This window comes from Antechinus flavipes, chromosome 4 (assembly GCF_016432865.1).
Source record: "Antechinus flavipes isolate AdamAnt ecotype Samford, QLD, Australia chromosome 4, AdamAnt_v2, whole genome shotgun sequence".
In the NCBI taxonomy this organism is placed as follows: Eukaryota; Metazoa; Chordata; class Mammalia; order Dasyuromorphia; family Dasyuridae; genus Antechinus; species Antechinus flavipes.
In genome coordinates this window covers 192,765,199-192,792,588 of record NC_067401.1, presented here as the reverse complement: position 1 = coordinate 192,792,588, position 27,390 = coordinate 192,765,199, and the positions used below count along the sequence as shown (strand labels likewise).

Genomic DNA, 27,390 nt, shown 5'->3' with positions numbered 1-27,390 from the left:
TATTGCTCATTATTCCTATTCATGTACATCTGTCCAAACTGCCCTGCTTGTTTCCTGTACTCAGTCTTCCACCTCCCATCTTATTTTGCATAGAATATTTCCCATGCTTAAAATATTCATCTTCTCTTAGAATCTTTAACTTCCTTTATAGTTCAATTCAGGTGCCACATTATGGGGGTAGAGGGATGTTCTTGATTACTGTAGTCATTAATGATTTAGCCTTCCTCCTCAAATTACTTCTTTATATTTTATATCTCACTGCCACCCCCTAATAGAATATAAGCTTCTTGAGGCTGGAATTGTCTTCATTTTTGTCTTTGTATCCCCCTTGCACAGTAACTGGCACACAGTAGGAGTTTAATAAATGCTTGTTGAATTTATCTGAATTATTTAGTGGCAGGAGGCACTGGGATAAGTCCAGCGATCTTAAGGTGGGATGGAAAGAAAAGGGCGCATGTGGAGCGGCTGGCTGTCTCTGGGCACCCGTATTTCAAGGGGAACTCACCCTGGAAGGTGGTGGGAGTTAGAGAGGGGTCACTAGCTGGGGGGTCAGGTCCAGGGCTGCGGGCCCTCTCTCTGGCCGCTGTAATTAGGAGTTATCTCTCTGTGTCCCCCCAGATCCCTCAGATCAGCTACGCATCCACAGCTCCCGACCTGAGTGACAACAGCCGTTATGACTTCTTCTCCCGGGTCGTGCCCTCAGACACATACCAGGCTCAGGCCATGGTGGACATCGTCCGTGCACTCAAGTGGAACTATGTCTCCACCCTGGCCTCAGAGGGAAGCTATGGCGAGAGCGGGGTGGAGGCCTTCATCCAGAAGTCCCGTGAGGATGGTGAGCCAGTCACCCCATGGTGGTGTGTGTCTATGTCTGTGTGTGTTTGGGGGGGTTAGCGGGGGAGGTAGGAACCTGGAGTGGAGTGTCCAGTGTGGTTCAGCTCTCAGCTTCTGCGGATGGACGTACAGCGCTTTCTTATTCCTGTGTTGTCTGAAAGAGGCTTTTTGATAATATATTTTATATCATAACTGAATTCAAGCACTTGGATGGTAGATTTCTCACAGACTCTTAGAATTGGAAGAAACATTGGCAGTGATCACATCCAATTTGCTCCTCATCAAGACCCTCTGACCCTGGATAGGATGATCATCCAAACTACCCTGAAAATACTCCAGTGATGGGGAAACTGACCACCTCTCGAGGCAGCCCGTTTCAGCTTGGGGTCCCCTGTCTTTCTACAAGGCATGCATGCCTTCCATGTTTTGCCCTCTGGGGCCAAGCAGAAAAAATTTAATCCTTCTTTCATAGCCCGAATTCTCTTAGAATTCACAGAATCTTCCAATTGGAAGTGACCATAGAAAAGGCTCAACTTTTATTTTGTTTTATTTTATTTTTGGTATCATGGATCCTTTTGGCAGTCTAATGAGTCTTAGGGATGAATAATGTTTTTTAATAAATAAAGTAAATTACATAGGATTACAAAGGAAACCAATTTCAATGAAACAGAGTCATGATTATTTTGCCATCCAAGTTCATGGAACTCCTCCTTTCCCCGCCTTAGACCTTTACGGTTCTATGATCTCCAGATCAAGAACCCTTAGGGATCTAGTCCAACCTCCTCTTCCTTTCCCCAGGAGTCCATTTTATAATAGGGGGTCATCTCATTTCTTCTTGAATACCTTCAATAAGAGGGCATTTTCTGTCTATTAAAATCATCTATTCCATTATTGGAAAGTTCTAATTGTCCTTGAATTTCCATGTAGTTGGGTTCTTGGTAGTTACACAGAACGAGCTTTATCTTTCTTCTTAATAACCCTTAAAATATTTGGAGGCCGCTCTCATTTTCTCCCTTACAATGTTTCTCCTCCAGCTAAATGTTCCTATTTCCTTCACCAATCCTGGCACGGCATGGCTTAGAGCTCTCCCACTAGTTTGACCCTCTCCCCCAGTTGCCATTTTGTCGATGTCCTTCTGAAAATCTGTCCCAGGTTTTATTGCATAAACCTCTGTCAATGCCCTCAACATCCCCCTGGCTTCTTCAGCTAGGGCCATACTGATGCTTGTTGTGGGCCTTGCAGTCCTCACCAAGCCTCTTTCAGCCAGAGATTTTACACATTCACAGAGGAGCAAACTGGAGGTCTGGTGCCCTGGTTGTTTTTCACATGAGTTTCTCAGACTTGAAAGGTGGAAGAAAAAAGGTTTCCTGAGGGGAGGTAGTGTCTTTTGCCTCTCTTTGTATTCCCAGCACTTAGCACAGTTACTGGCACACAGCAGGAATTTAATAAATGTTGATTGATTGAAGGTGAAGGGTAAACAATGAGGCTGTTAGGGTGATGGCTTTTGTGGATGTTATGGATGAGTTAGCCTGCCGGAGTGTGTAGGTGGATGTGGCCTTGGGAGTGGAAAGGGGAGAGAACAAGCATTTATTAAGCATTTACTATATACAGACACTATTCTAAGTGCTTTACAAACACTATCTCATTCAATCCTGACAAGATGCTATTATTATTCTCATTTTACAGTCACATAATTAGTAAATGTATAAAGTCATATTTGAACTCTGGTCTTCCTGATTCTAGAACCAAGACTTTTTTTTAAATTAAATTTTATTTTATAATAACTTTATATTGACAGAATCCATGCCAGGGTAATTTTTTTTTACAACATTATCCCTTGCACTCTCTTCTGTTCCGATTTTTCCCCTCCCTCCCTCCACCCCCACCCCTAGATGGCAAGCAGTCCTATATATGTAGAACCAAGACTTTTATGAACTGTATTACCTGGCTGTGAAACAGAGTGATAGAGAAATTTAGCAGACAAAAAGCTTAGAGATAGTGTCTGCTTTTATGATAAGATTTGAGAGATTCTGAGAAAACCCCCCATTCACCTGTTTCAATGCCTATGATTTTATCATTAGAATCACCCAACTTGAATCACAGAATATTAGAGCTAGAAGAGACTTAGGACATCATCCAATTGAACCCCCTTCATAATGAGACACCAGAATATACATAGATGTTAATAAATATGTCAACAGCAATTGCGTGGCAAAGACAGAATTAGAATTTAGCTCCTTTGATTTCCAAGGGCAGTACGGTTTCCATGATTCTAGGATGCCTCCACATTTTGAGCTAAGGCATTGTTGTCAGGAGGCCTCTCTTGAAGTTTCCATATGTGTTACCTATCAGGTTAACCCATTCATCAACCTTTTAGTAGGAAAAATAACTCAATAGAACTCGGAAGGAAGGAGGCAAGGGGCAGGTAAGTTTTGATGGGGGTTGGGGAGGAAGAAAATGAAGGAGCAGAATAGGAAGGGACCAGCCAACATTTAGGTACCCTAAGCAAGATGGGATAGTATGAAGACAGTGCTGTGGAAAAAGCATTGCCCTGGCAGTCAGGAGACTGGGTTCTGATGCTGCTGCTTACCACATGATACTGGGAAAATCACTTTCCGAGTTTCAGGTTCCTCCTTTGCAAAATGAGGCAGTTGGACTCTATAATCTGTTAAAAACCCTTTGGCTCTGCCATCCTGTGCTTCTATATATTTCTAGGGCTCTGGATGTTAGGGGATGAAGCTCTGAAGACTAATTTAGCTTTTTACAATTTTTCTCAAGGGGACATTTCCAGCAGAGATGTTAGACAGGCTTCTAGATGCCAGAAGAAGAGAAGTGGGGTTTGCTCTGGGGTCCACACACTGTGCTGGGAGGGAGCAGGGAACAGGGCTGGCCTGGCTAGGGTAAAGGCCTCCCTTCCCCCATCCCCTTTCCTGCTCCTTATATCCCAGCAATGCTGACTAACTCTGTCCCTCCTCTCCGTCTCTGTGCCCCAGCCTCCTGGCAGCTGACGCTCAGGTCTCTAAATAGCTTAATGTATGCTTCCCCGACCTTGCCTAACGTCTCTCTATATATTTATACTTTCACAGCCCAGAATTATAATTGCTTTTCATAAGGACCACATAGTGTCCAAATGCTGTCCGTTGGTAATACCCTGCAGGTCTAATCCTGCTATAAATCTCACATAAGCCCTTTTAATTGTACAGTTGAAGTAGCCTCTGGTTCCTGCGACTGAGGCTGGAGGGAGCCCAGGAAGTGGGGCAGTGTTGATGGATGGGCTCAGTTCCCAGCCGCCCCAGCTGAGGCCTTGGAAGGAGGCGAGTAGAGGAAAAGACAAACCCTGACTTTACCTGCCATCTCTCTGGGCCATTTCTCTCTTCCTGAGGCCTGTCTAGGGAGTGGGGGCCCAAGCCGTGAGAGACAGATAAAGCAGGTCAAGGTTGACACGTGTGTTTGTGTGTCGGTACTTCTTGGGCTCTTTCGTGTCCCCGCTACCCTTCACTCTGCCTCAGGCTGGGAGACCAGGGGTTCTTCACCTCCCACCCCTTCACCTGATCTGGCCCAGAGGCAGGCAACAAAGAGTAAACAAGATTACCACAGCCCCCAGCCTGTTAAACGAATTTTGATTGGGATGGAGGTTGGAAAACAGCTTTAGCCCAAGTGAAAGACAGAAGGAGAAAAACTGCTGCTCTCTAGATCTCCAAATTGAAATCTGAATTGAGCGGCAGTAGAAAGGGGCTGATGTACCTTGTAGCCTAATCCCTCTGAAAGATTAAAGATGTCTTTGGCCTGTATATTGTATTGATTCATCTTCTGAAATATAAATCATCTGTGGGCCTCTTGGCAGCCGAAGCAGCAGCATTGAGGAGCTGCAGCTGAAGTTGGGCGGTGGTGAGGAGTGGGGTGGAGGGAGAGGAAGGGATGGATGCTCACTGCCCTGAGGATGAACAGGGACAGCCTAATGAGCAGGGGCAACTCGTTTGGGGGCCTTCTGTCACTGCCCCCAGGCTGAGGAGACTGGCCAGCCTGTGAACGAATGAACTGCTGCTGGGAGAGTTGGGGAGAAAGAGGAGAGATGCAGAGGAAGGGAGGAGGAAAAAGGAGAAAGAGAGAGGAAGAGGGAAAGAGGAGGAGGAAGAGGGAGAGGGAGAAGGAGAGAGAGACAGAGAGGGGGAGAGAGGGAGAGAGGGACAAAGAGAGGGAGAGAGAGAGAGAAGGAGAGAGAGAGAGAAAAGGAGAGAGAGAAAAGAAGAGAGAGAGAGAGAGAGAGAGAGAGAGAAGGAGAGAGAGAAAGAGAAAAGGAAAGAGAAAGAGAAAGAGAGGAAAGGGGAGAGAGGGGGGGAGAAAGGAAGGGAGAGGGAGGAGATGGGATGGGAAGGAGGGGAAAAATACAAATTTAGCTCCCAAAGGGTAGAATTACTCTTTGATTAGCCTTGGTTGAACTGTCTCTCATTCAAAGTAGGAGAAAGGAGAGAGGGGATTATATTCCATCTGAGAGTCCAGAAAAAGAAGGAGGAGAACCCACCAACCCAGGAGAACTCTAGAGAGATTGGTGGCAACTAAAAAGAGTCTGACTCTCCAGCAGCTCTGACTTCCCTTGCCCATCAAGAGTAGTGAAAAGAAACTTGGGTTCCAGTCTTGGATTTAGACCCTATCACCTATCTATCTTTGGATGAGTCCCTCCTTCATCCCTCTGGGGCCTCAGCCCTCCTTAAATAAAGACTAAGGGTCTGGAATGAATGAATGAAGAGGCATTTATTCAGTGCTGAGCTAGGTATTAAGTAGTGGGCCCACAGCTTTTTTTTTTTTTTAACAGTGAGGCAGTCACTGCTCTCAAGGTGCTCACACTAATTGGGGGAGACAACTCATAAGAGAAAGTGTAGCTTCCAGGCAGATGAAAGGGCCTGGAAAGCCTAAGGAAAACCTTGGGCAAATGGCAAGTCTCAGTTACCTAATAGACCATATGACAGTGCCATCAGAGCCTGAAGGCAGGGCAGATGGCCTGCCGGACCTCCAGCTCATTGCCAGGCCTGGAGTTGTTGACTCCCATCTCTTTCAAGCAGTCAAGCAGCCCAGGTGGAGGGGGGCAAAGGGGAGGGTGCTCCTAATGGCAGAGGTGTCTTTCTGGATGGGTTGGATGGGAAGGAGGTAGATCTCCAAGCTCCCTCCTAGCTGTGACATATTCGAAGGTTCTTTCCATGTCTGAGAGCCCACGTTTTGTTTTCCGAGACCTGAAAGCTGTTACATGGACAGCTAGTTATTGTAGTGGATAGAGCACCTGGTCCTCGAGTCAGAAAAGCACCGAGTTGAGATAAGCTTCAGACACTTACCAGTTATATGACCCCGGACCCATCACTTAACCTCTGTTTGTCTTAATCCTCTGGAGAAATAGCAAACCACTCTAGTATCTTTGCCAAGAAAACCCCCAAAGAGTTCCCAGTTAGATATGACTAAAGCAACTCAACCACAACAAAGTTCTAAGAGTTCTTCTAGCTCTGAGATTGTGTTTAAAATTCTTTCTCGCTTTGATATTTCATGCTCTGCTTTCTGACATTCTAGGTTCTAGCGTCCTTTCTAGCGCTGATATTTTATGTTCTGTGATTTTTTTTTTTTTATGACATTGACCATTCTGGGATTCAGTGGTTATCTTTTCTTCCTTATTTATCTTTTTTTAAAAGAAATGTTTTATGAAGTCAGGAGGACCTTAGCTCAAATCTGGCCTCAGACATGTAACACTTCCTAGCTGTGTGACCCTGAGAAAATCACTTAACTCCAATTGCCTCAGCAATAATAATAATAATAAAAAGAAAAGAAAAAAGAAATGTTTTATTGGTAATTTTTTCTTTATATCTTATTTGTTTCAATCCTCTTATTTTCCCCTCTCCCAGGTTGAGCTCTTTCCTTTGGTAAAGAAAAACAAACAAAAAAGATTCAAATCAAGGACCACACTCTATCTTTATAGATAAATACTCTGTCCCACTGGTGCTCCACCTCTTTCTCATGACTGGAAAGTAGGTTTCTTTTTCTGTCCTCCAGGACCATTGCAAGGTTTTCTTTTAAAATTTGTATTTCTGTCTCATGCTTTTGCATCTCTTTTATCTCCAAATACATCTCTTTCCTTTCCCTATAACAAAATAAAAAAAAAGAAAGAAAAAAAGCAGTTCTACAAAGCCAACCAACATAACAGAATATAACTTTACATGCAGAGGTATTCTTCTCTGGCTCCCCACCCCTCCAATGAAAAGAAAGTAAATTCTTTTCTTGTCCTCCTCAGTACCAGGCATGGTAATTATAATTAAACTTCCTTCAGTTTAATGCAGTGGATAGAGTGCTGGATCTGAATTGAAATCTTACCTTAGATACTACCTGGGCAAGTCATTTAACTTCTTTTTGCCTCAGTTTGTTCAACTGTAAAATGGGGATAATAGTAGTACCCTGCCTTCCAGGGTTGTGAGGATCAAATGAGACAATATTTGTAGAATATTTAGCACAGTGCCTGGCACATAGTAGGCATGATATGATATAACATGATCTGATCTGATATATGATATAATTCGACATATCTATGAAATACATATATAGTATATACCAGGGCTTCTTACACTTTTTCTACTTGTGACTCACTAATTAATTATTATTGAGTGTTTACCCCCCATTTGGTGCTGGGCTGGCTGCCATATAGATGAGGCAATGATATCCTTGTCCCCCGGAAGCCTACAGTCTAGTAGAGAAGAGGAGATATAACTCAATAAACGAAGCTTACCTGAATACAGCACTTCTATAACTATGAAGTACTTTCACATCCATTCTCTCACTTGGTATAGACAGAGTGGTCAGGACAGCCAGGGGTTATCACTCTCTTTTTACAGATTGTGAAACTTAGTCCCAGAGAGGATCTATTTGGTTAGCAAGCAGCAAAGCCAGGACAGCAAAGCCAGGACTGAAGTTTCTTAACTTCTTTGTAAGAGGTCTCTCTAAGAGACTTAAAGTTCCTCCTCCAATCCCAGGCAGCAGAGGAGGAGCAGGAGGGAAGTACTCATTCCTCGCTCATGGCCATGGCCTCAGTTACTTGGGCTCGGATGAACTCTGAGGTCTCTTTTATCTCCATGTATGCTTTTATCAATTCTGTGAGGAAAGTAATATCCACATTTACAATTGTGGAAATTGAGGCTCAACAAATCATGTAGCCAGCAAACATGAGAGATGCACCCAAGCTTTCCTGATGTTTAAATATGATCCATTAAGTAAACTCTTGATTTTAAAGAGCATCTATTAGAATACATTAGGTACACAAAATACAATAGTACGATGACTATGTAATCTACTATTTGATAAATCCAAAGACTCCAGCTGCTGGGCTAAGAACTCATTTTATGAAAAAACTTCTGGGAAAATTTGAAAATAATGTGATTGAAACTAGATATAGGCCAACATCTCACACCCTATCTCAAGACATGATTTAGACATAAAGGGTGATACTATAAGCAAATCAGGAGAGCAAGGTACAGTTTACCAATCAGATCTTTGGAGAAGAGGAATTTATGATCAAACAAGAAATAGAGAATGTTATGAAATACAAAATGGATGATTTTGATTACATTAAATTAAAAAGTTTTGCATAATCAAAACTAATGTAATCCTGAAACACATAGAGAGAATTGACTCAACTTTATAAGAATGTAACCATTTTCCAATTGATAAATGATCAAAGGACAAATAGACAATTTTCAGATAAAAAAATACATTCATTTCTAGTCATATGAAAAAAATGTTCTGAATCATTATTGATCAGAGGAATGCAAATTAAGATAACTTTTAAATACTATTACATACGTCTCAGATTGGCTAAGGTGACAGGAAAAGATAATGATGAAGGTAGAAGGGGATGTGGGAAAACTGGGACACTGATACATTGTTAAGGGAGTTGTGAGCTGATCCCACCATTTTGAAAAGCAACATGGAACTATGCCCAAAAGACTATCAAACTGCATTCCATTTGATCCAACAGTGTTTCTACTGGGCCTGAATCCTAAAGAGATCATAAGAAAGAAAAAGGACCCCTGTGTGCAAAAATGTTTGTAGCAGCAAGGAAACTGAGTGAATGCCCATCAGTTAGAGAATGGAGAAACCCAGAGTCTATTTAATGAATCATATTCAAGCTATATTTAAGCATCAGGAAAAGTTAGGTTCATGGAGAATAAGTTATGATATATGAATGTTACAGAATATTATTGTTCTAGAAGAAATGATCACAGAATGATTTCAGAGAGGCCTGGAGAGACTTACATGAATTGATACTAAATGAAGTGAACAGAATCAAGAGAACATTGTGCACAGCAACAGCAAGATTATGTGATGATCGATTCTAATGGATGTGGCTCTTTTCAACAGCAAGGTAATTCAGGCCAGTTCCAATGGTCTTATGATGAGGAAAGCCATCTGCAAACAAAGAGAAAACTGTGGGGACTGAATGTGGATCACAACATAATATTTTCACTTTTTTGTTACTGTTTGCTTATATTTTGTTTTCTTTCTCATTTTTTCTTTTTTGAGATGATTTTTCTTGTGTAGCATGACAATTGTGGAAATCTGTATAGAAGAAATGCACATGTTTAACATATATTGGATTACTTACCATCTAGGAAAGAGGGGAAGAGAGAGAGAAAAAATTTGGAACACAAGGTTTTGCAAGGGTGAATGTTGAAAATTGTCTATGCATATGTTTTGAAAATAAAAAGCTTAAAGAAACTAGTGCAATCGAGATTAGAAGGAAAGCAGAAAGCTGGTAAACAGTTTTTTTATTCAACATTTCTGATAAAGAAATCTATTAGAATAGAAATTATTCCCTAAATGAAGAAATTAAAACTATCTATAGTCATGTGAAAAGTGCTCTAAATCACTACTAATTAGAGAAATGTATATTAAAACAAGTTTGAGGTACCATCTCATAGTAATTGGTGGTATGATTGGTAATATGGCTAAAAAAAGGAAATTATCAATGTTGAAGGGATGTAGGAAAACTGGTATGTTGATGCATTGTTGGTGGATTGTGAACTAAACCAACCATTCTAGAGAGCAATTTGGAACTATACACAAAGGACTATAAAACTGGGCATATTCTTTGATTCAGCAATATCACTACTAAGTCTTTATCCCAAAGAGATAATAAAAAGGGAAAAGGACCCACATTGCAAAAGTATTTATAGCAGCTCTTTTTATGGTGGTAAAAAATAATTGGAAATTAAGTGGCTGTCTATTACTTGGGGAATGGCTGAAGAAGTTTTGGTATTTGAATGTAATGGAACACTATTGGGTTATAAGAAATGATAGCAGGTAGATTTCAGAAAAACTTGGAAAGATTGACATGAACTGATGAAGTTAGAAGAACCAGGAGAACATTTTACATAGAATCAGCAATATTGTACAATAATCAACTATGATAGACTTAGCTCTTCTCAGCAATAGAGTGATTCAAGACTATTCCAAAAGACTTGTGATGGAAAATGCCATCCACATCCAGAGAAAGTACTGTGGAGTCTGAATATTATTTTCATTTTTTTTGTTCGCTTTTTCTTTCTTATGGTTTTTCCATTTTGTTCTGATTCTTCTTTCACAATATGACTATTATGGATAGCTTATATCAGATCGTTTTCTGTCTTGGGAAGGTAGGAGGTCAGAAAAGGAGGGGGCAATTTGGAACTCAAAATCTTACAAAAATGAATGTTGAAAACTATTTTTATATGTAATTTATATCTAAAAATACTATTAAGAGAAAAAAATTAGTGTCCATTAAGAAGCAGAGTGATAGAGTGAAAAAAGGCGGTGGATCTTAGGATCCATGTTCAAATACTGTGCCATTTCACTATGAATCAGGAAAGTCATTTAGTATCTTTGGGCCTCAGTTTTCTTATCTGTAAAAATGAGAGGGTTGGTCAGATGGCCTTTGAGCTCTAATGTATGATCCTATCATACATTATCAATATCTATAGGGAGTTGTCTCACTCTTTCTTTCCTTTGTCCTCTTATATCTCCAATCTTGGGGTCTGGCCTGCAAATGAGAATTCTCCTTTGGTGCCACATTATTCTCCTAATAAAAATCTGGGTCTAGAGCCAGGAGACCCCAGTTCCTCCTTTAAATAAAAGAAGATATCAACGTCATCTGTCTTTCAGGACTTTAAAGATCTACAATTCTGTTGGGATGGGTGCTCGCTTCCCAGATGAAAATCTTTTGTACCTTTGTAGACTATATAAATTGCTATGACCAAAAATTCTTACCTGGAAGCCATCATCTCTCAACATGTGATGAGCCCTTTTGAATGTAGCCAGGCTGGTCCTTGGGCAATGGGCACATGGAGTTTTAGAATTATGGACACGGAACTAGAAGAGACCACTGAATCTAAGAATGAGGAACCCGTGGCTAGTGGTCAAGTAAGTTACCAAGGTTGCACAGATAGTAAATGGCAGACTCCAGGCTTGTCGGCAGTGAGGTACAATAGAAATACCACTGGCTGGGTAGTTAGTTAGGAGACCTGGGCTCAGATACCAACTCTCATGCTTACTGCCCATGTGACCTTAGGACGATCACTCAAACTCCTGGACCTCACTTTCTTCACTTATAAAATGAAGCGTTGGACCCTCAGATCCTTCCAGCTCTAGATCTGTACACCTGTGATCCAGTTCAGAGTCCTTCTAGATTGTAAGGTCCAGACAGAGTTTGTGTAGCACAGAGTCTGTCAATGGTCAACATATATTACCATATATCAGGCACTATGCTGAGCACTGGAGTCATCTCTGATCACTCAAAGAGCATTTAAATACTTATTTGTGTCAGGCACTGTGCTAAATGCTGGGTATACAAATCAAACAAAAAACCAAAGATACTCCCTGCCCTCTAAGGAATTTACAATCTATTATATATGGGGGTGTGTGTGTGTATCTTTATTTGTATACTTCTCTCATCAGACTGTGAATTCCTTGATAACAAAGCCTATTTTTGCCTTTAAAAATATATATATATATATATATATATATATATATAGGGGTAGCTAGGTGGTGCAGTGGATAGAGTACCAGCCCAGAAGTCAGGAGGACCTGAGTTCAAATCTGGCCTCAGACACTTAACACTTCTTGTGTGACTCTAGGCAAGTAACTTAACTCCAATTGCCTAAGCAAAAAAAAAAAAAAATTATAATTTAATATATATATCACATTATATATCATATAATGTATAATATAAAAATGTATGATATCTGTACATATATATGCATATTTATATGCATTTATATATAAAATATGTATATATAAAACATATGTATCCGTATATAGATATGGATATATTTACAATTTATAGAATAGGTTCGAGATAACCTTAGAAGAGAAAGTTTCAGCAGCTCATGGGATTCAGAAAAAGAAGGAAACAGAAGTAAGAAGGATAAGCATTCATTCAGGACTTGGAGACATGCCATCATGGCTCAGCCTTCCTATCACATTAAGGCATGAGAAAAGGACTTTTGTGAGGACCACTTTCCCCTGAAATCATCCTGTATCTATTTTGAGTCTAGGGTATACATGTGGTAAAATGTATTGGTGATGTCTTTTTATTCACGTGTACTGGATTAAAGTGAAGCAGATTCTCATGAAGTTGTCGCTCTCACTCTCTCTTCCAGAGTCATCACTGTCCAGTTCCAGGACAGAGTGTGACTGGTGATGGCTTGAGATGCAGTGAATGACCTTGGTATCTTTGATATCTAAATAGCTCCTTCATAGCCATTGAAAAAAATATTCTCACCCACCAATTCCACCAGAGGAGATCTTCACATGCTTGGCTTAGGCATCTTTTTAACTCACCACAGGGTCTGAAATCCCTTGGTTACTTACCCTCAACCTAGTTTAACCCATTTGCCAAAGAGATTTGCTGGGGTGTGGCCTCTGTGCATGCAATAGCTTCTGGAAGCCTCAGGTGAGTTAGGTGGCTGAGGAGGACACCAGAGATGGCAAGCAGCCCTGAAAAGGGCTTGACAGCCTCCACACCAGAAGTACTAGTGTTCCTTGAACACAGCTAGTATTCATATAGTGCTTTACACAAAGCACTTTAGAAACATCTAACTTTATCCTCTCAATGACTGGGAGATATATATTTGGCAGGTAGGGTGGTGCAATGAATAGAGTATTGGAGCTGGGGATAGTAGTTCAGATTCTCTCTCAGAATTTTGCTATGTGACCCTGGGCAAGTCACTTAATTGCTATTTGCCTTTAGTTCCTCATCTGTAAAAAGCAGATAATAATATGTTCTTTTTGGCCACAGGAGGCAGATCCCAGGAAAAATGGTTAGAAGTTGTTTAGACTCAATGACAGAAAAGTAAAATAAACTCAAACAACTTCCTAGCAATTAAAGGATTGGACATACTTAAGAGATGGTGGGTTTCCCTTCCTTGGACATCTTCAAGCAGATGCTGGATGATTACTTGTTGGGTACATTTTATTAGGGATTCCTTTCATGTGTGAGTTGTGGCTGATGAGGTCATTACAACTATGAAATATTGTAATTTTGAGATGCTATGAGTGTCCCCCCTGCAAGGGAGCTCCTGGCAGGCTATATCTCCACCCCTCAGCATCTGCTTGGAGCAAACTACCAGGGGAGAGAGGCATTGGCTTTTCTTCTGGGGCCATTATTGTGTGATGTATTAATTGTGGTTGTTGTTGGCCAGAGGGCCAAGGCAGGGGAAGCACTGCAGAGCGTGATCAGTTAGAGAGGCTTAATTGAACATCATCAAATGCCACGGGGCAGCTGATCCTGCCATCTGGCTGGGTTAGATTCTGATAAACATGTCTAAGGGTTTGGGTTGGTGACAAGTCCCCAAGTGAGAATCCCAACCCACAAGAGTTGGGATAGGGTGCTCTGAGTTCTCCCTATGTTGGGATACACATTCATTTGGAGTTCCAGGACAAAAGTCTTAGATTTGGATTCAGAGAATCTGAGTTTGTCTTTCCAGCATGGTCGAGACAGGATTTGGGTTAAAATTCTCTTGTGGCTGCTACTTATTATGTAAATGACCCTGAGCAAATTCCTTGACTTCTTTGGGTCTCAGTTTTTTCCTTTTTTTTTTAGGTTGTATTCTTTAGACAATTTTTCAGATCTCTGCCAGCTCCAAATCTATGATGCTAAGTAAAGCATATACATACATATATATGTATATGTATATATATACATATACATATATATGTATGTATATATATAATATATATACACACACACACACACATACATACATACATATGTTATAATAGGATATAAGCTACTTTAAGGCAGAGATTGTTTTTGCCTTTCTTTGTATCCGTAATGCTTGGTACATAGTAAGCACTTAATAAATGCTGGTTGATTGACTGATTTAGCCCTTAACAAAAATATATATTGATGAATTTCCCTTCTGGGTCTAAATGTCCACAGATATATTGGGTAAAGCCCCAAGATCCTTTCCACTTTCTTTTGGTTTTTGGTCAGAGACTTGAATTCCAATCCTGGTGGTGCTACTTATTAACTTAGATGACCCTAGACAAGCCATTAGACTTTTTTGCCTTCTATAAAATGAGGGGGGGTGGATGTCATAGCTTCTTAGATCCCTTCCAGCTGTAATAATCTTATAATTTCTAAATGGCAAAGACACTGAATTTGGAGTCAGAAGTCCTGGATTTGAATCCCAGCTTCGTTTCTTATTATTTAGATTGGCTTTGAGCAAGTCATTTAGCTCCTCTGTACCTCAGAATACCCTTCTGAGATAGTAGTCTCTAGGGTCTGAATACTGAATACTTGTTCGATGAGGGGGAAAGGAAGGGATGCTGGTGGTGGTGAGGTGTGATCATAAGGCACAGTATGTGTATCTTTGTGAGCTCAGGCAGGCACAGAGCTTGGAAGTATATTAGGATGCATTTGATCAAAGACACGGAGAACCCCAGGAAAGGCATTCTGTGTTATTGTCTGTTCTGTACAGGATCCGGCTCCTGTTTGGTAGAGCAGGTGGATGCTTCCCTTGTAGGATTCTAGGAGCTATCCAGGCCTCTTTGCTATCTGAGTCTGAGAATGCTTTGAACACAAACCCTTCCATCCAACAGTAAGAAGAGGCATAAGATAGTCATCCATAGTAAAAGAGAAGACTGGAGCACAGAATGTTAAGAGCAGAAGGAATTTCAGAGATCATCTAAATTAATCCTTCTCTTTTTGATTGCCAGGGAAACCGAGGCCTAGAGACGTCAGTTAGTTTGTCCAGGGCACATCTCCTTAGGGGCTAAGTGAGGATTAGAATCTGTGCCCCCTCTCTTGCAGGCCAGCCATTTTCACACTTACCTTCTTGGCTCCTCCGGAGCTTTGATAGCAGGGAGGGAGAAGAGAGAGAGCACAGAACTTCTAAGGTTATTGGTCCTTTCTAAGCCGAGGTAAAGGCGGTACAGACTCAGAAAGAGGAGGCTGGGAGCAGACAAACTCACTTCTATCAGCGGTCAATTAGTCAGTTCACAAGCATTTATTAAGCCCTTGTTCTGTGCCAGTTTCTTTAGGATCTAGCCTTGACTTTAGAAAGCACACGGGCACACACTTGGTATTTGTGCCCATCTGGAGTCTCGTGTGAGGAGGGCCGTGTGTGTCAGGCGCTCCTGGGTGAGTACATGTGCTTCTCTGCGGGTATCCCTGGGTGGGTTGGGCTGTGTGCTCTGGGCACAGGTGGTTTCTCCTGGCAGAGGAAGCCTGCTCTCCATGCCCAACTGTCCCCGTGGGCTTCGGGGTTGGGGCCAGAGCTCTGGCTGAGGATTGGCTTCCTTCTCCACCGGGCCTCCTGGAAGGTGTGCGGGAGCCCTGCTGAGACAGGAGGCAGCCTCGGGACTCGGTGCCAGCCCCTGGGGCCCTGATTAAGCATGAAGGGCTAGATCCCTCTCTGGGTGGGAGTCAGAAGAGAATGGACGCAGAAGGGGAGATAGCCCTGCAGAGACCCAGGCAGAGAGGTCACGAGAGGAAAACACAAACCTTCCCGAGCTGGGCTTGGAACAGATTTGGAGGGCTTTTTGCCTAATTTTTTTTCAGCATCTTGTGGCCCAACTTTTCAGGTTCTCTTTGGATTTGAGACCCACTTTTGGGCCAGCACTGGCACAAACATACACACACACACACACACACACACACACACACACACACACAGACACACACAGACACACACACGTATTTACACAGTTCTGGTAAGGCTGCTGGTGGTGAACAAGACTGTAAGATAACTCACAGGGATTGCAGATTGAGGGCCAAAAGGACATCGGGAGCCCTCTGTTTTATTGATAAGGACACTGACTCTCAATGGATTTGTGGTATAGCTGAGATTGGAACTAATATACTCTGATTCCAAATCCGGCCAGTTTATCTAAGCAACAACGTGGCCCAGTGGGAAGAGTCCCAAGGGAGTAAGTCAGGAGGCCTTCATTCAGTTCTTACCACAGGCATTAGCTATGTCACTGTTGGCCAATCTTTTCTTTAAATCTCAATTTCCTTATCTCTAAGATGGGGATAATAATTCTTTTCTGCCTTCCTCATGGGACTGTTGTGAAGACAAAGCAATTATGGATGCAAAGTGCTTTATAATCATAAAACACTGTCTGTCTCCTCTTTTCTCTTTTTCCCTCCCTTCCATTCTTTCTTTCACTCCCTCCTTTTTCTTCTCTTTCTGTCATTCCCTCTCCCCTCTTTCTTGCCTTTCTTTTTCTCCTATCTCTTCTCTCTGTCTTCTTTCCAGAGAGAGGAGAGCAAGCGAGCAAGCTGTATGCTAAATATTAATCTACTTTCTACCTATTTTTCTCCCCTCATTTCAAATCCAGTTCATGACACCTTCTCTGGTCAGCTCAGCCCATGAGATTTCTCCTTTTCTCTGATCATCTTTAGCATTTCTCCATCTGTAGCTCTCAGGGGACACTTAACGACAAATCAGCTAGGTTTCATTGTTTCCTGTGTTCCCAGCTAAATTGTTAGTTCCTTGAGTGTTGATACTTTGTCTTACACTTCTCTGTATTCTCTAACACAGCGTGGTGCAGGTCTGGACCCAGAATTCAATAAATACCCACTGGATGGGATGGATGAATGGGCCAGTCAGTTCACAAATGTTTGTCAGTGAAAGCAGCCACTAACATCACTGTCAAGCGTGATGTTAGGTCCTGGGAGAAGATATACATTTTAGTTATGAATGAGTTGGATGTTGAGCCCTGGTAAGCATCCCTGGTAACTCGTTGTCTGGTTCCCCGTCACTTCATGGGAACTGTTCAGCTGGCCCCATCTCAGGTCCAACCAACAGCATCTAGGAAAGTATCTTGGCCTGAACATTCTTAAGGACAGGAGAGTTGTGGGTTGGAGGAGGACATAGAGAAGATTATTTCTGCAGAAGGGGACCCCTTCTCATTGCATCTCCAGAGGAATGCTTCTTTAGTATCCAAGCCCCATTGTTTATGAGGATTCTGTGAAGGCAGATTTCACCATTTCAGGTTCTTCTCTGTGAGTCATGGAGTCACTGAATTCACTGAACTATGTCAGAACTGGAAGACACCTCCAAGGCCACCTGGTCCTTATCCTGCTCACAAGCATCTTTGACAAATTGCTATCCAAATTCCATTTGAGGCCCTCTAATAATCAGGAACCTAAGGTATCTCTTTCCATTTTGTATAGTTCTTATTGTTCAGGAGTCCAATCCACCTCCCCAACTTTTACCTAGTGCTCCAAAACTTCTGCACTAAGTAGAGTAAATAAAAATTCTTACCCAGGCAATAGTCCTTCATATACTCAAAGCCAGTTACCATTTCCTTTCTAAACCTTCCCTTCGTAGGTTTGTCGCATCTTAAGTTCCTTCAGGAAAGTGATTTCGCCAGAATTCTAGGAGGTTACAGTTAGAAGGGATCTCTGAAGTCATCTAGTCAAACTTATTCATGGCTGGAAATCCCACCTATGAAATTCCCCAGAAATAATCATTCAACCTTCCTTTGAATACTTCCAGTAATGCAGAATTTAATCATATCATGCATCAGGCTACAAAGTCTGTGGTAGCCTCTTCTTTTCTCCCTCTTAATCAACCTTTCACCTTTGGATGTGGAACTCATCTAGTGTCCTCTCTCGGATTTGTCTTTTATGTTAGAATGTTGAATGTGTGGGCAGGAAGAGACTTAATGGATTATGCCCAAGTCCTAGGTGAGAAAACTGGAGACCTAGTGTGGATTAGATTTGTCCATAGCTACTTAGTGCCTTAATGGCTGGATTAGAATACCAGATCCAGAACTCTGTACTCCATGTTTTAGGATCAGAGTTTTAGAGGGTAGAAGAAGAGATCTTATTGATCCAACCCTCTTATTTTACAGATGAGAAGATTGAATATTTGAGAAGGTAGGGGACTTATCAAAGGTCACATGAGTAAAAAGTAACAGAGCAATTATTTGAACTCAGATCCTCTGACTCAAAATCCAGTGCCCTATTCCCTATACCTCAATGTCACCTTTGTTTCTGTTGAACTAAGTCAGATGACCACAAATGGAAAGAGGACTTGAATCCTCAAAAGTGATGGAGAATAATGCTCCCTCTCAAATGATTACAATTTTGTTTTAGGTAAAAATATGCTGGGGAAGCAATGAGACAAAAGAATTGTTATGATGACAATCCACTTGAGAGGCTAGGCTTAAAGTCAGGAAATCCTGGGTTTTAATGCTTGCTCAATCATTTACTAAGCTGTGTGATCTTGAGTATATAGCACTAGTCAGAAACCTTGCCATCTTGGCTTACCAAGAGGAATTTCCCAGCCTGCTTTGTGAAGGGTTGTCTTATTTTACTGCCAAGAAGAAAGCTTTCTTTTCTAGTTTTCTCACCTGTTTCCGCAGCTGCCTAATTGTTATTCTAAAGATAAATGTTATTCTAGAGCCTTTTTTTTTATCAGTCTGACCTCCAAGCAAAAGAGTTTTCCAAGGGGGAACATCAAACTTTGCATTTAGATAGGACCTTCCATCAGAGCATCTCCCCAGTGGCACCCAACTGAGCTTAATTAAAGAGGCAGTTTAAGAGCTAGACCAGGAGTTGGGTGGTTTGGGCTCCAGTTCCAGATCTATTTACTCTCTTATGTGCTTTAGGTAAGGTACCACAGTTTTCTAGCTTGTTAAATGGAGTTATTAATACCTGGTCTCACTCAAAGGGATTGTTACGAGAACAATCCACTTGAGAGACTAGGCTTAAAGTCAGGAAACCCTGAGTTCTAATGCTAGTTCATCCACTTACTAAGCTGTGTGAATTTGGGCATATAGCATATAGGACCTCCTTTCTTCATCAGTAAAATAAGTGGTTTGGGTTGCATGATTTCTAAGGTCCCGTTCAGCTCTAAATAAAGGATCCTATAAGCCTATAATCAACCAGTCAGTCAACCAAGAAGCATTTACTAAGCACTAACTTTGTGCTTAATCAAGCTGTAATATATACAAAAGTGGGACCAATACCTGTCCTCAAGGAGCTTATATTCTACTGCAAGGGAAATGTAATAGCTTATATTTTTATATATTCCTTTTATATAAATTTAAATCAAATGCCATCCCTTCCATGAAACCTTCTAGGATTCCGCTTTCTTGGTCATTTTCTCCTGGACTTCACATAATATATTGTTTTGCCCCTTATCTAATGAATTTATAGATCATATAGGTTAAGAGCTAAAAGAGACATTCTAGGTCAATCTAGCCCAATATCTTCATCTTGTCGATGATGAAATAGTTTTAGAAAAGTTCAAGCTTGCCCAGAGTCATACAGCTAATTATGTGTCAAAGGTGAGAACAAGTATTTATAGTTATTTGTGATTCCATGAAGTCAGGGACTATGTTTTATTCACACTTCAGGATCCAGTAGTGCTATGTCCACAGTAGATGATTAATGCATTTTTTAAAAAAATGAATGCTTGTTTTTCTCGGCTTTTTTTTTTTTTTTTTTTTTGCTGAGGCAATTGGGGTTAAGTGACTTCCCCAGGGTCACACAGCAAGGAAGTATTAAGTATCTGAAGTGAATTTGAATCCAGGTCTTCCTGACTTCAGGGCTGGTGCTCTATCCACTGCTTCATCTGGCTGCCCCAGAATGCTTGTTTTTCAATATAGTAGTCTTAGGTTTACAAAGCTCCTTCCTTGCGATAACCCCATGAGATAGGTATTTTGATTTTGATTTTTTCCATTTTAACAGATGGGAAAATTGAAGCTCAGATAGGTTGAGTGACTTCTACAAAATCTCACAGGGGATTTAAATCTTGGAGTATGATTTTGAATTCAGTTTTCCTGACTCCAAGTTCAATAATTTTTCCACTTTCTTGTGTTGCTTCATGAATGCTAATGTGTGTTCCTCTCATGAACTATTCCTCTCATGAACTTGTGATCCTAGGGCAAGGCAGAGGAGGTAAGGATGTAACCCAACATCCTCAAAATATTTCAGCTTTACTAGAGGGATCCCTGCCTTATGCATATATCTTCCTGGTCTAAGAGCCAGTCTTATCAACTACAGATGACCTGTCTTAGAGAAGGGCATAGCCATTGGGGAGCAAAACTATATTGCCTCAGCCACCCTGCTTGTGAGCCTGCCTCAAAATATCTTTTCCATTTCCTGCCCCTGTTTCCTACATCTCTCCTCTGAGTCCTGGGTCTGCTCCCAGATATGAGAACTACAAAGGATAAAGAGAATCCCTTGTTCCCTGTTGCAGGAGATGGGAGGATTCAGAACCCTGCCACTGGGAAACATTAGGGTGAAATGTGGCCCTGGGCTTTTTCTCCTCTCCCCAGCGGCACTGTATCTCACCTAGGACTTTATCCTGGGAAGCTGTAGGATGATGTGGAGCCGATTGGAATGGGAGATTCGGGGGAAGGCCCAGAGTTTCTGACCTAGCCCGGGCTTCCCAGAGGATTGGTCTGCATCTCCACATCCCTGACATCAATCAATCAGCACGTGCTCCCCCGCCTGTTGTGTGCCCAGGGCTGGTAGGGGTCCGGGAAGGGTGGTCTGGGGGAGGATGGCGGGATGAGTTAGCGCGAGTGGGTCTCTGCTCTCCAGGAGCTCACAAAGAAGATGAGGAGGCAGCAGCTTACAACAAACGGCAGTAATTATAAACACAATCCACATTTATCTTGGGGTTCCCAATGTGCTTTATAAGCATTTTTCTCACTAGATGCTCATAAGATTCTGCTGAGGTAGATGTTATTATCACCTCCATTTTGCAGATGATGACATTGAGGCTCAGAGAGATTGAATAGCTTGCTTATTCCCATAAGTGTCTGGGAAGAGGTGGGAAAGGGGACTTTGAATCCAAGTCTCTCCGACTCCAGGTCCCTCCTTCTATCTTCCAGGTCACAGGCCTTCTCCCCCTAGGGGCAGTTTTGAGAAGGAGGAGATCTCCGAGGACTGGGGTAGTCAGGAAAGGCAACGAGCCCTGGCCTTGCAAGGGCCTAGCTTCCAGTCCTGATTCTGCTCTGTCCTAGCCATGCAGTCTTGGCCAAGCCATTTCCTTTTCTGTAAAAGCATACAGTTGAGCTAGATGTCTGAGATATTTTCCAGAGCCAAATTCTATACAGTGACCTTCCATTAAATTGGGAGCTCCTTGAGGGCAGGAATTGTCTTTTGCCTCTTTTTATATCCCAATGCTTTATAAATATTTAAATGTTTGCTATTATTATTAATTACTAATTAATTAATTATCATTAATCCACAACACTTAGCATAGTACCTATCACAGAATGTAAATATTTACTATTATTATTAATCCTCAGTACTTAGCATAGTGCCTTGCACATAGTAAGCACTAGATAAATAAAGCTATTATGTTATTATTAGTAGTGGTATTCTCTCTAGCACTTGGCACAGAGCCTGGCATATAGTAGGCATTTAATAAATACATGTTTGACTAATTATTGCTGACAACTGAGACTTTGAGCTTGTCTTGAACAAAAGCAGGACTTGAACAAAAGCAGAACAAGGGAAGAAGATGGGAGAATTGAGACAGTGCAGTCTAGGCCGGAAGAAGCACAGTATAAATGAACATACTTTCATGTAGCTTACATTGAACATTTGAACATATATAATCTATGAATATAAAGTACATATTACATATGTATAGTATGTGCATGTACAGCCACATGATGTAATCACCAGAAGGTTGCAACTGCAGACATAAAGCTTAGCTCCTTGTCTGCCTTGTATGGCCATGGGCAAATTGTTTAACCTCTTGGTGCCTTCCAGGCAAATTTCTAAGACTATAGGTTACAGACAAATTAAGAGATTTGTAACACTATGATTAAATTATAGTTTGGACATTCCTCTCTTCCTTGCCCCAAATATATGTATTACATATACATATATATACACACATACATATACACATGTATACAGGTATATGAATATTCACAAATTTTCGCCTTTCATCCCATTTGATCCTCATGTTTCCATGAGATAGGGGAACGAGACCAAGAGCAGTGACTTGTCCACAGCTGGAAGTAGCAGAGCCAGGCCTTGGATTTGGGGCTTCTGGTCCCAGGTACAAAACCCTTGCCATGGTAGCCACCTTTGGGCAGATGTAGGCGTGCACAAAGCAGAGATGGCAGTGACAAAGGCCCCTTCTGTCTGGAAGATGAGAGGACGGATCAACTGGGATAGGGAGCTCTCCACTAGCCTGGCTATTTTTAGTGCTTGTTGGGCTGTTTGGGTCGTCATTCTGTGACCTCCATCCCTGGTGGTTTCCATTTGTTCTGGCAGATCCCTGGCGAAGAGAGCTGCCTAATTTGTTTCAGTGAAATGAAGTTTAAAAGATTTCTGTTACCCCTGCCTCCCATGGATGGGTGAACAAAAATCATTTATTAAGTGTCCTATGGGCCAAGCTTAACTCTGGTGATACAAATACGAAAAGCGAGACAGTACCTGTCCTCAAAAAGGTTAGGATTTAATAGGAGCGACTACACAGATAGAGAAGTGGTGGCTAGGGGAGGATGTTTTGATCTGTGAAGTCAAAAGGATGGTGAGTGGAACCTTAGGGGAATCTACTAATGCATTCCTTCCAGAAGCAATGATTGTATTGATTTAATTAAATTTCCAAAGGCTGGATGGCCGGTGAAATATGGCCTGGTTGATCTAAGTTGGTTAAATAGAACGGGCAATGCATTTGTGCTCATTTACCAATATAGACCACCCCTGTGCTGAGCTCCAGAGGATGCTGCCGCAGAGTGGATGGCAAGATGACTAGGGTGGCTGTCTGGGTGGGGGATCAACTGAAGCTGGAGTTCCAGGGAAGGAAAGCTCCATCCTTCTTTTGAGTGCTTACCTTGTATTCAGGCCTCTGATAGGTTTTAGGGGAGAGGAAAGAAAAAAATCTCCTTTGCCTTAGCTAAAGATGACCTCATCCTTATCTCCCTGGCATGTCAGCCCCTCTAGCCTATAGGCTGGGGGTGACCTTGGGTGCGATGAGTGAAAGCAGTGAAGTGCAGGGGGAAGGGCAGAGTTCCCAGATGGTGCCTGTTATCTGACTCATGAAGCAGATGGGCCCAGGAAGTCAATGAGAGAGTCGATAAGGAGCAGCTTGGAGACAATTGTTGCCGTCCCTCTTTCTCCTGTGGATGCTCCTTCACAGAGAATCCTCTGAGTTAGAATTAATACGTCCGAATCCATCATGCTGCATCAATCTGTTGAACGTCCATGTGGGGTAGAGTCACAAGTTTTTGTGCCCAGGACAAGTACCACAAACCGAGCCTAGCAAGAGTATCATGAAAAGTGCCCTTAATTTAGGGGTGGAGGCAATGGACACTGCCACATAGAAGGGAGACAGCCCTCAAGGTCCCTGCTTGGGATAACAGATGGGATGGGAACAGGGCTGGTGCACTCACATAGCAACATCTCTGATCAGATTCCTGTTTTAACTAGTTTTTCTTGCTAACTAGGAGCTAGGTTGTGAAAGCAAGGCAAGTCTTAGCAGGGCCTTAGAAGACACCTTCCCTAAGCACCCTGGAACAAAGCCATGGCTAATCCATTCTCTATATGGGGAACATATATAATTACAAGACATGGTCCCTGCCCTGGAAAATGTCACAGTCCAATAATAATTGACGCAAGTGAACTCTGTAAAAACTGTGTAAAATAATCACTGAAATTCTGTCCCTTTTGATCTGCAAAAGAAGAGAGATTGGGGTCTTCTAGGCTCCAGAGAGTTTAGGAAAAGGCATATTCTCCAGAGCAGTATCATTCAATTGGAAATCTTGGACAAATCATCCCCCATTGATCTTTTTTGGGAAACAGGAACCCCTATTCAGGCTGAAAAAGCCTTCAAAGTGATTTTCATTCAATTGGGAGATCCTGGTCTGATAATCAGTTCAAACTGCCCCCAGATTTGCTCATAAAATAGGTTTTTGCTTACTCATTCTTTGCAAATTTCTTCATTAAGAAATATGCCTGCTAAGGGAAAGCTTCTTAGTGAAAAATAAAACTTCCTTTTTTTGCTACAGACTTTGGGATTCGAGAATTTTTTTGCTTTTGAACCTGCCTCTCAGAGCAGAGAGGATCTCATTCCTACACGTCATCATAATGACTGTAATTCCTCATTTTTATGGCACCTGCCTCTCAATAACCCTGTGGGGTAGGTGGTACAGGTCTCTATTTTACAGTAGAGAAAGTTGAGCCTCGGAGAGAGGCTATGACTTGTTCAGAGTCACATGGTTAGTTTGTACTTCTGACTACAAGTTAAGTAATTATACAAGGTGATGTATAATAAGGGCTAGAGAGATACAGATAACAAACTTGTAGAACATAGAATGCTAGAGCTGACAGGACTATGATTCAATTCTTTTATTTTGCAGATGAAGAAAATGATTCAAGTTAAGCGACTTGTACCAAAGGGTCATAATATGACCTTGTGTTAGAGTCAAGAATAAAACCCCTATGTCTCTGGCTTTAGCATTTTGTCCATTTTACAGTGATCCCACCTCACAGATGAAAAGAATGGATATGAAAATACTTTAGAAAATGATCAATAATTAGGTGATCCTGGGAGAGGAGGATCAGCAAGCCCCCATTCTGGGGAAGTTAAGGAAGGAGATTTGAGAAATAGGTGATTACCTCTAGAGCACCTACCCATGCAGGTTTGGGTCTTAATTGCAACATTTGCTTGTAGCTATGTGATCTGTGCGACTGAGTGATTTCTTCCTCCTGTGATTTGTATTTAACTCACTACTAATTTGATTGTTGAGTCCCTAAGTTCCCTACCTCATCCCTGGTAAATTTCATTTCAGTCTGTTTTTTGTAAGACCATGTTAACCAGCCCAACAATTGATCAACAAACTTATAAAAATCCTATCGGGAGAGAGTGTGGGACTCTTTGTCAGGTCAGCTCAAGGCCACAGAGTCGGGGTTAAATAACAGGGCCTTTATCTGGTTCAGGGAGCAAAATCCCAAACTTAGGGGATTTCCCAGGATTTTCCCAGGAAAATCCCAATGAGGAGGGGACCCCAAAACTCTCTGAAAACTTTTTCAAGGAGCAGTCTCCTTGAATCCTGCCTTTGTAAAAGACCCCGAGGGAAACATGATAAACAGCTTCATTCTGTTATCTAAGTGGGCCTAGTTGAGTCCTGAGCTAGAGAATTCCAACCCTATTAAAAGATTAGCCCAGAGACTCATTCAATTCTATTCAAATTCCAGCTCAAGCTGACCAGCCCCCATCAAGAGCAAACCCCAACTTCTAGCCATAAAATGAACCAACTTGGGGCTCAGTCCTTGTAGAGAACCTAACATGCCATGCCATACCAAGGAACCCTCTGCCTGCTGAAATGATATTCTCTTTCAGCATTACCCTCTCTTTATCTTTCTTACCTATTTCCCTAACAAGACTTTATACCTCTCTGTGGGGATTTCTCTACTAGAAACTTTATTTCTTTGCTGGGACCTTGCCACTAAGAAATTCAGTCTTTCTATTCATGCATAGCAAAGGCTGACTTCCCAATGCCAACAATAAACTTCTTTTTATCAGTCTAGCTTTTCGGGTTCCTAAATTCTTTTATAGAGGACCTCTGCGCTGCTAGAAGGGGTTCCCACAACCCCCTGCTATGCGCCAAATCCTAAAGGGGATTTAGGGGAGTCAAACCTCTTCATTTGGTTCCCTGAACCCCAAACCTGCTACTAACCTAATCATTTCACTCCCTGACCACCAGGAATCCTAATCTCATCATTTGGTTCCCTCACTGGGAACCCCGAAATCTAGATCTCATCACCAACACCTAGCTAACATCAGGGCTATCAAGTTGGGCCAGCCCTGGGCATAATGAGGAAGAAAGAGGTGAAATCTATCCCTTTTTTTCACTATTCACTTCTGACCTGAAATACCCTCTCCTTCCACTCTTTGCATTTATCTTGTGCCATATCTGCTAAGACTTGTTTTCTGAGGCTGACAATGAATCCTGCTGTAAAATATAGTTTGATGATGGCTTAAGTCATGTTATACTCTTTTTATGGTGGGCTACATGACCCTAATCCCTATGTATATGGGTTACCTGGATTTTATTTTACAATTAATATTACTAATTGCTCAAGTTGTTGGCAATCAGTTATATAACCTTAGGAGTTAGGAAGTGGTTAAGACTTTCTAGTCTAATAGTCATATTTTTTGACTGAAATCTCAGAGAGATTGTATTTGTCCTGTGGGCTACATGTTGGACATATGGATTTAAGGAATTTTTTCTATCAAGAGTTTTTGCAAGTCAACAGGGGACTCTGAAAGATCTGAAAGTCTTTCACACCCAAAGGAATGAAGTTTTAAGAATTGAATTTCTGACACAGTTAGACAGTGATAGGACTAATATTTCAGGTTGGAGTAAGGGGAGCCAGAATCATTTCTGTTTAGATGGGTGTATGGGTCATTCAATTCAGTTCAGTTCCACAGAAAAGCTCTTAAATGCTTACTATGTGTAAGGCATTATGCTAAGTTCTGGGTCTATTGTGAGAGACACAATACTGCAGACTCTTCTATTAAAGGGCTTTCCACAAAGATAGAGAAGATAGCTATTTTATTTCAATTTTATTGTTAACTTTTGCTTTTATATCACATTCATGAACAAATAAAACTTTCCTCACTTCCCTGTCCATGGAACCTTCTCTTGTAACAAAGATTTTCTTAAAAAGGAGAAAAAAAAACCACCACAATTCAGCAAAAACAGCCAACATACCCACCATGACTAACATTCCATTTTGATAATACCCCCACCTCTTCAACTAAAGAAAGTGTTGCATAAGGAATAGAATGACAAAGTTGGAATCAAGAAAATTGGTTCATATTCCTCTTAATAGTCAGGAAAATTGCTTAACCTCTCTGCCTTGGTTTCCTCATCCTTGAAATGAGGGAACTGGGAGCTATGGCTTCTCATTGTCCCCCCCCCCCCAACCGTCCAAGAATCTGTGAAAAAAAGAGGTATAGTTTCTTATCTACAGGGCCAGAATTGTTCATAATTGTGTAAAATTAAATTTCATTTCTTTTGTTTATTCTAATTGTATTGGTGTAGTCGTTGTGCATAATG

The 27,390-nt window shown here is 41.6% G+C and overlaps 1 protein-coding gene across 3 annotated transcripts in view; it reads left to right on the top strand.

Annotated features, from left to right (window-relative positions):
• The window catches only part of GRM4 (glutamate metabotropic receptor 4), a 321,402-nt gene that overhangs the window by 142,406 nt on the left and 151,606 nt on the right, over nt 1-27,390 (top strand). For all 3 annotated transcript variants that reach the window (XM_051996419.1, XM_051996420.1, XM_051996418.1), the window contains exon 3: nt 619-835. In XM_051996419.1, the coding sequence (XP_051852379.1) occupies nt 619-835 (217 nt within the window). The remainder of the gene's footprint in view (nt 1-618; nt 836-27,390) is intronic.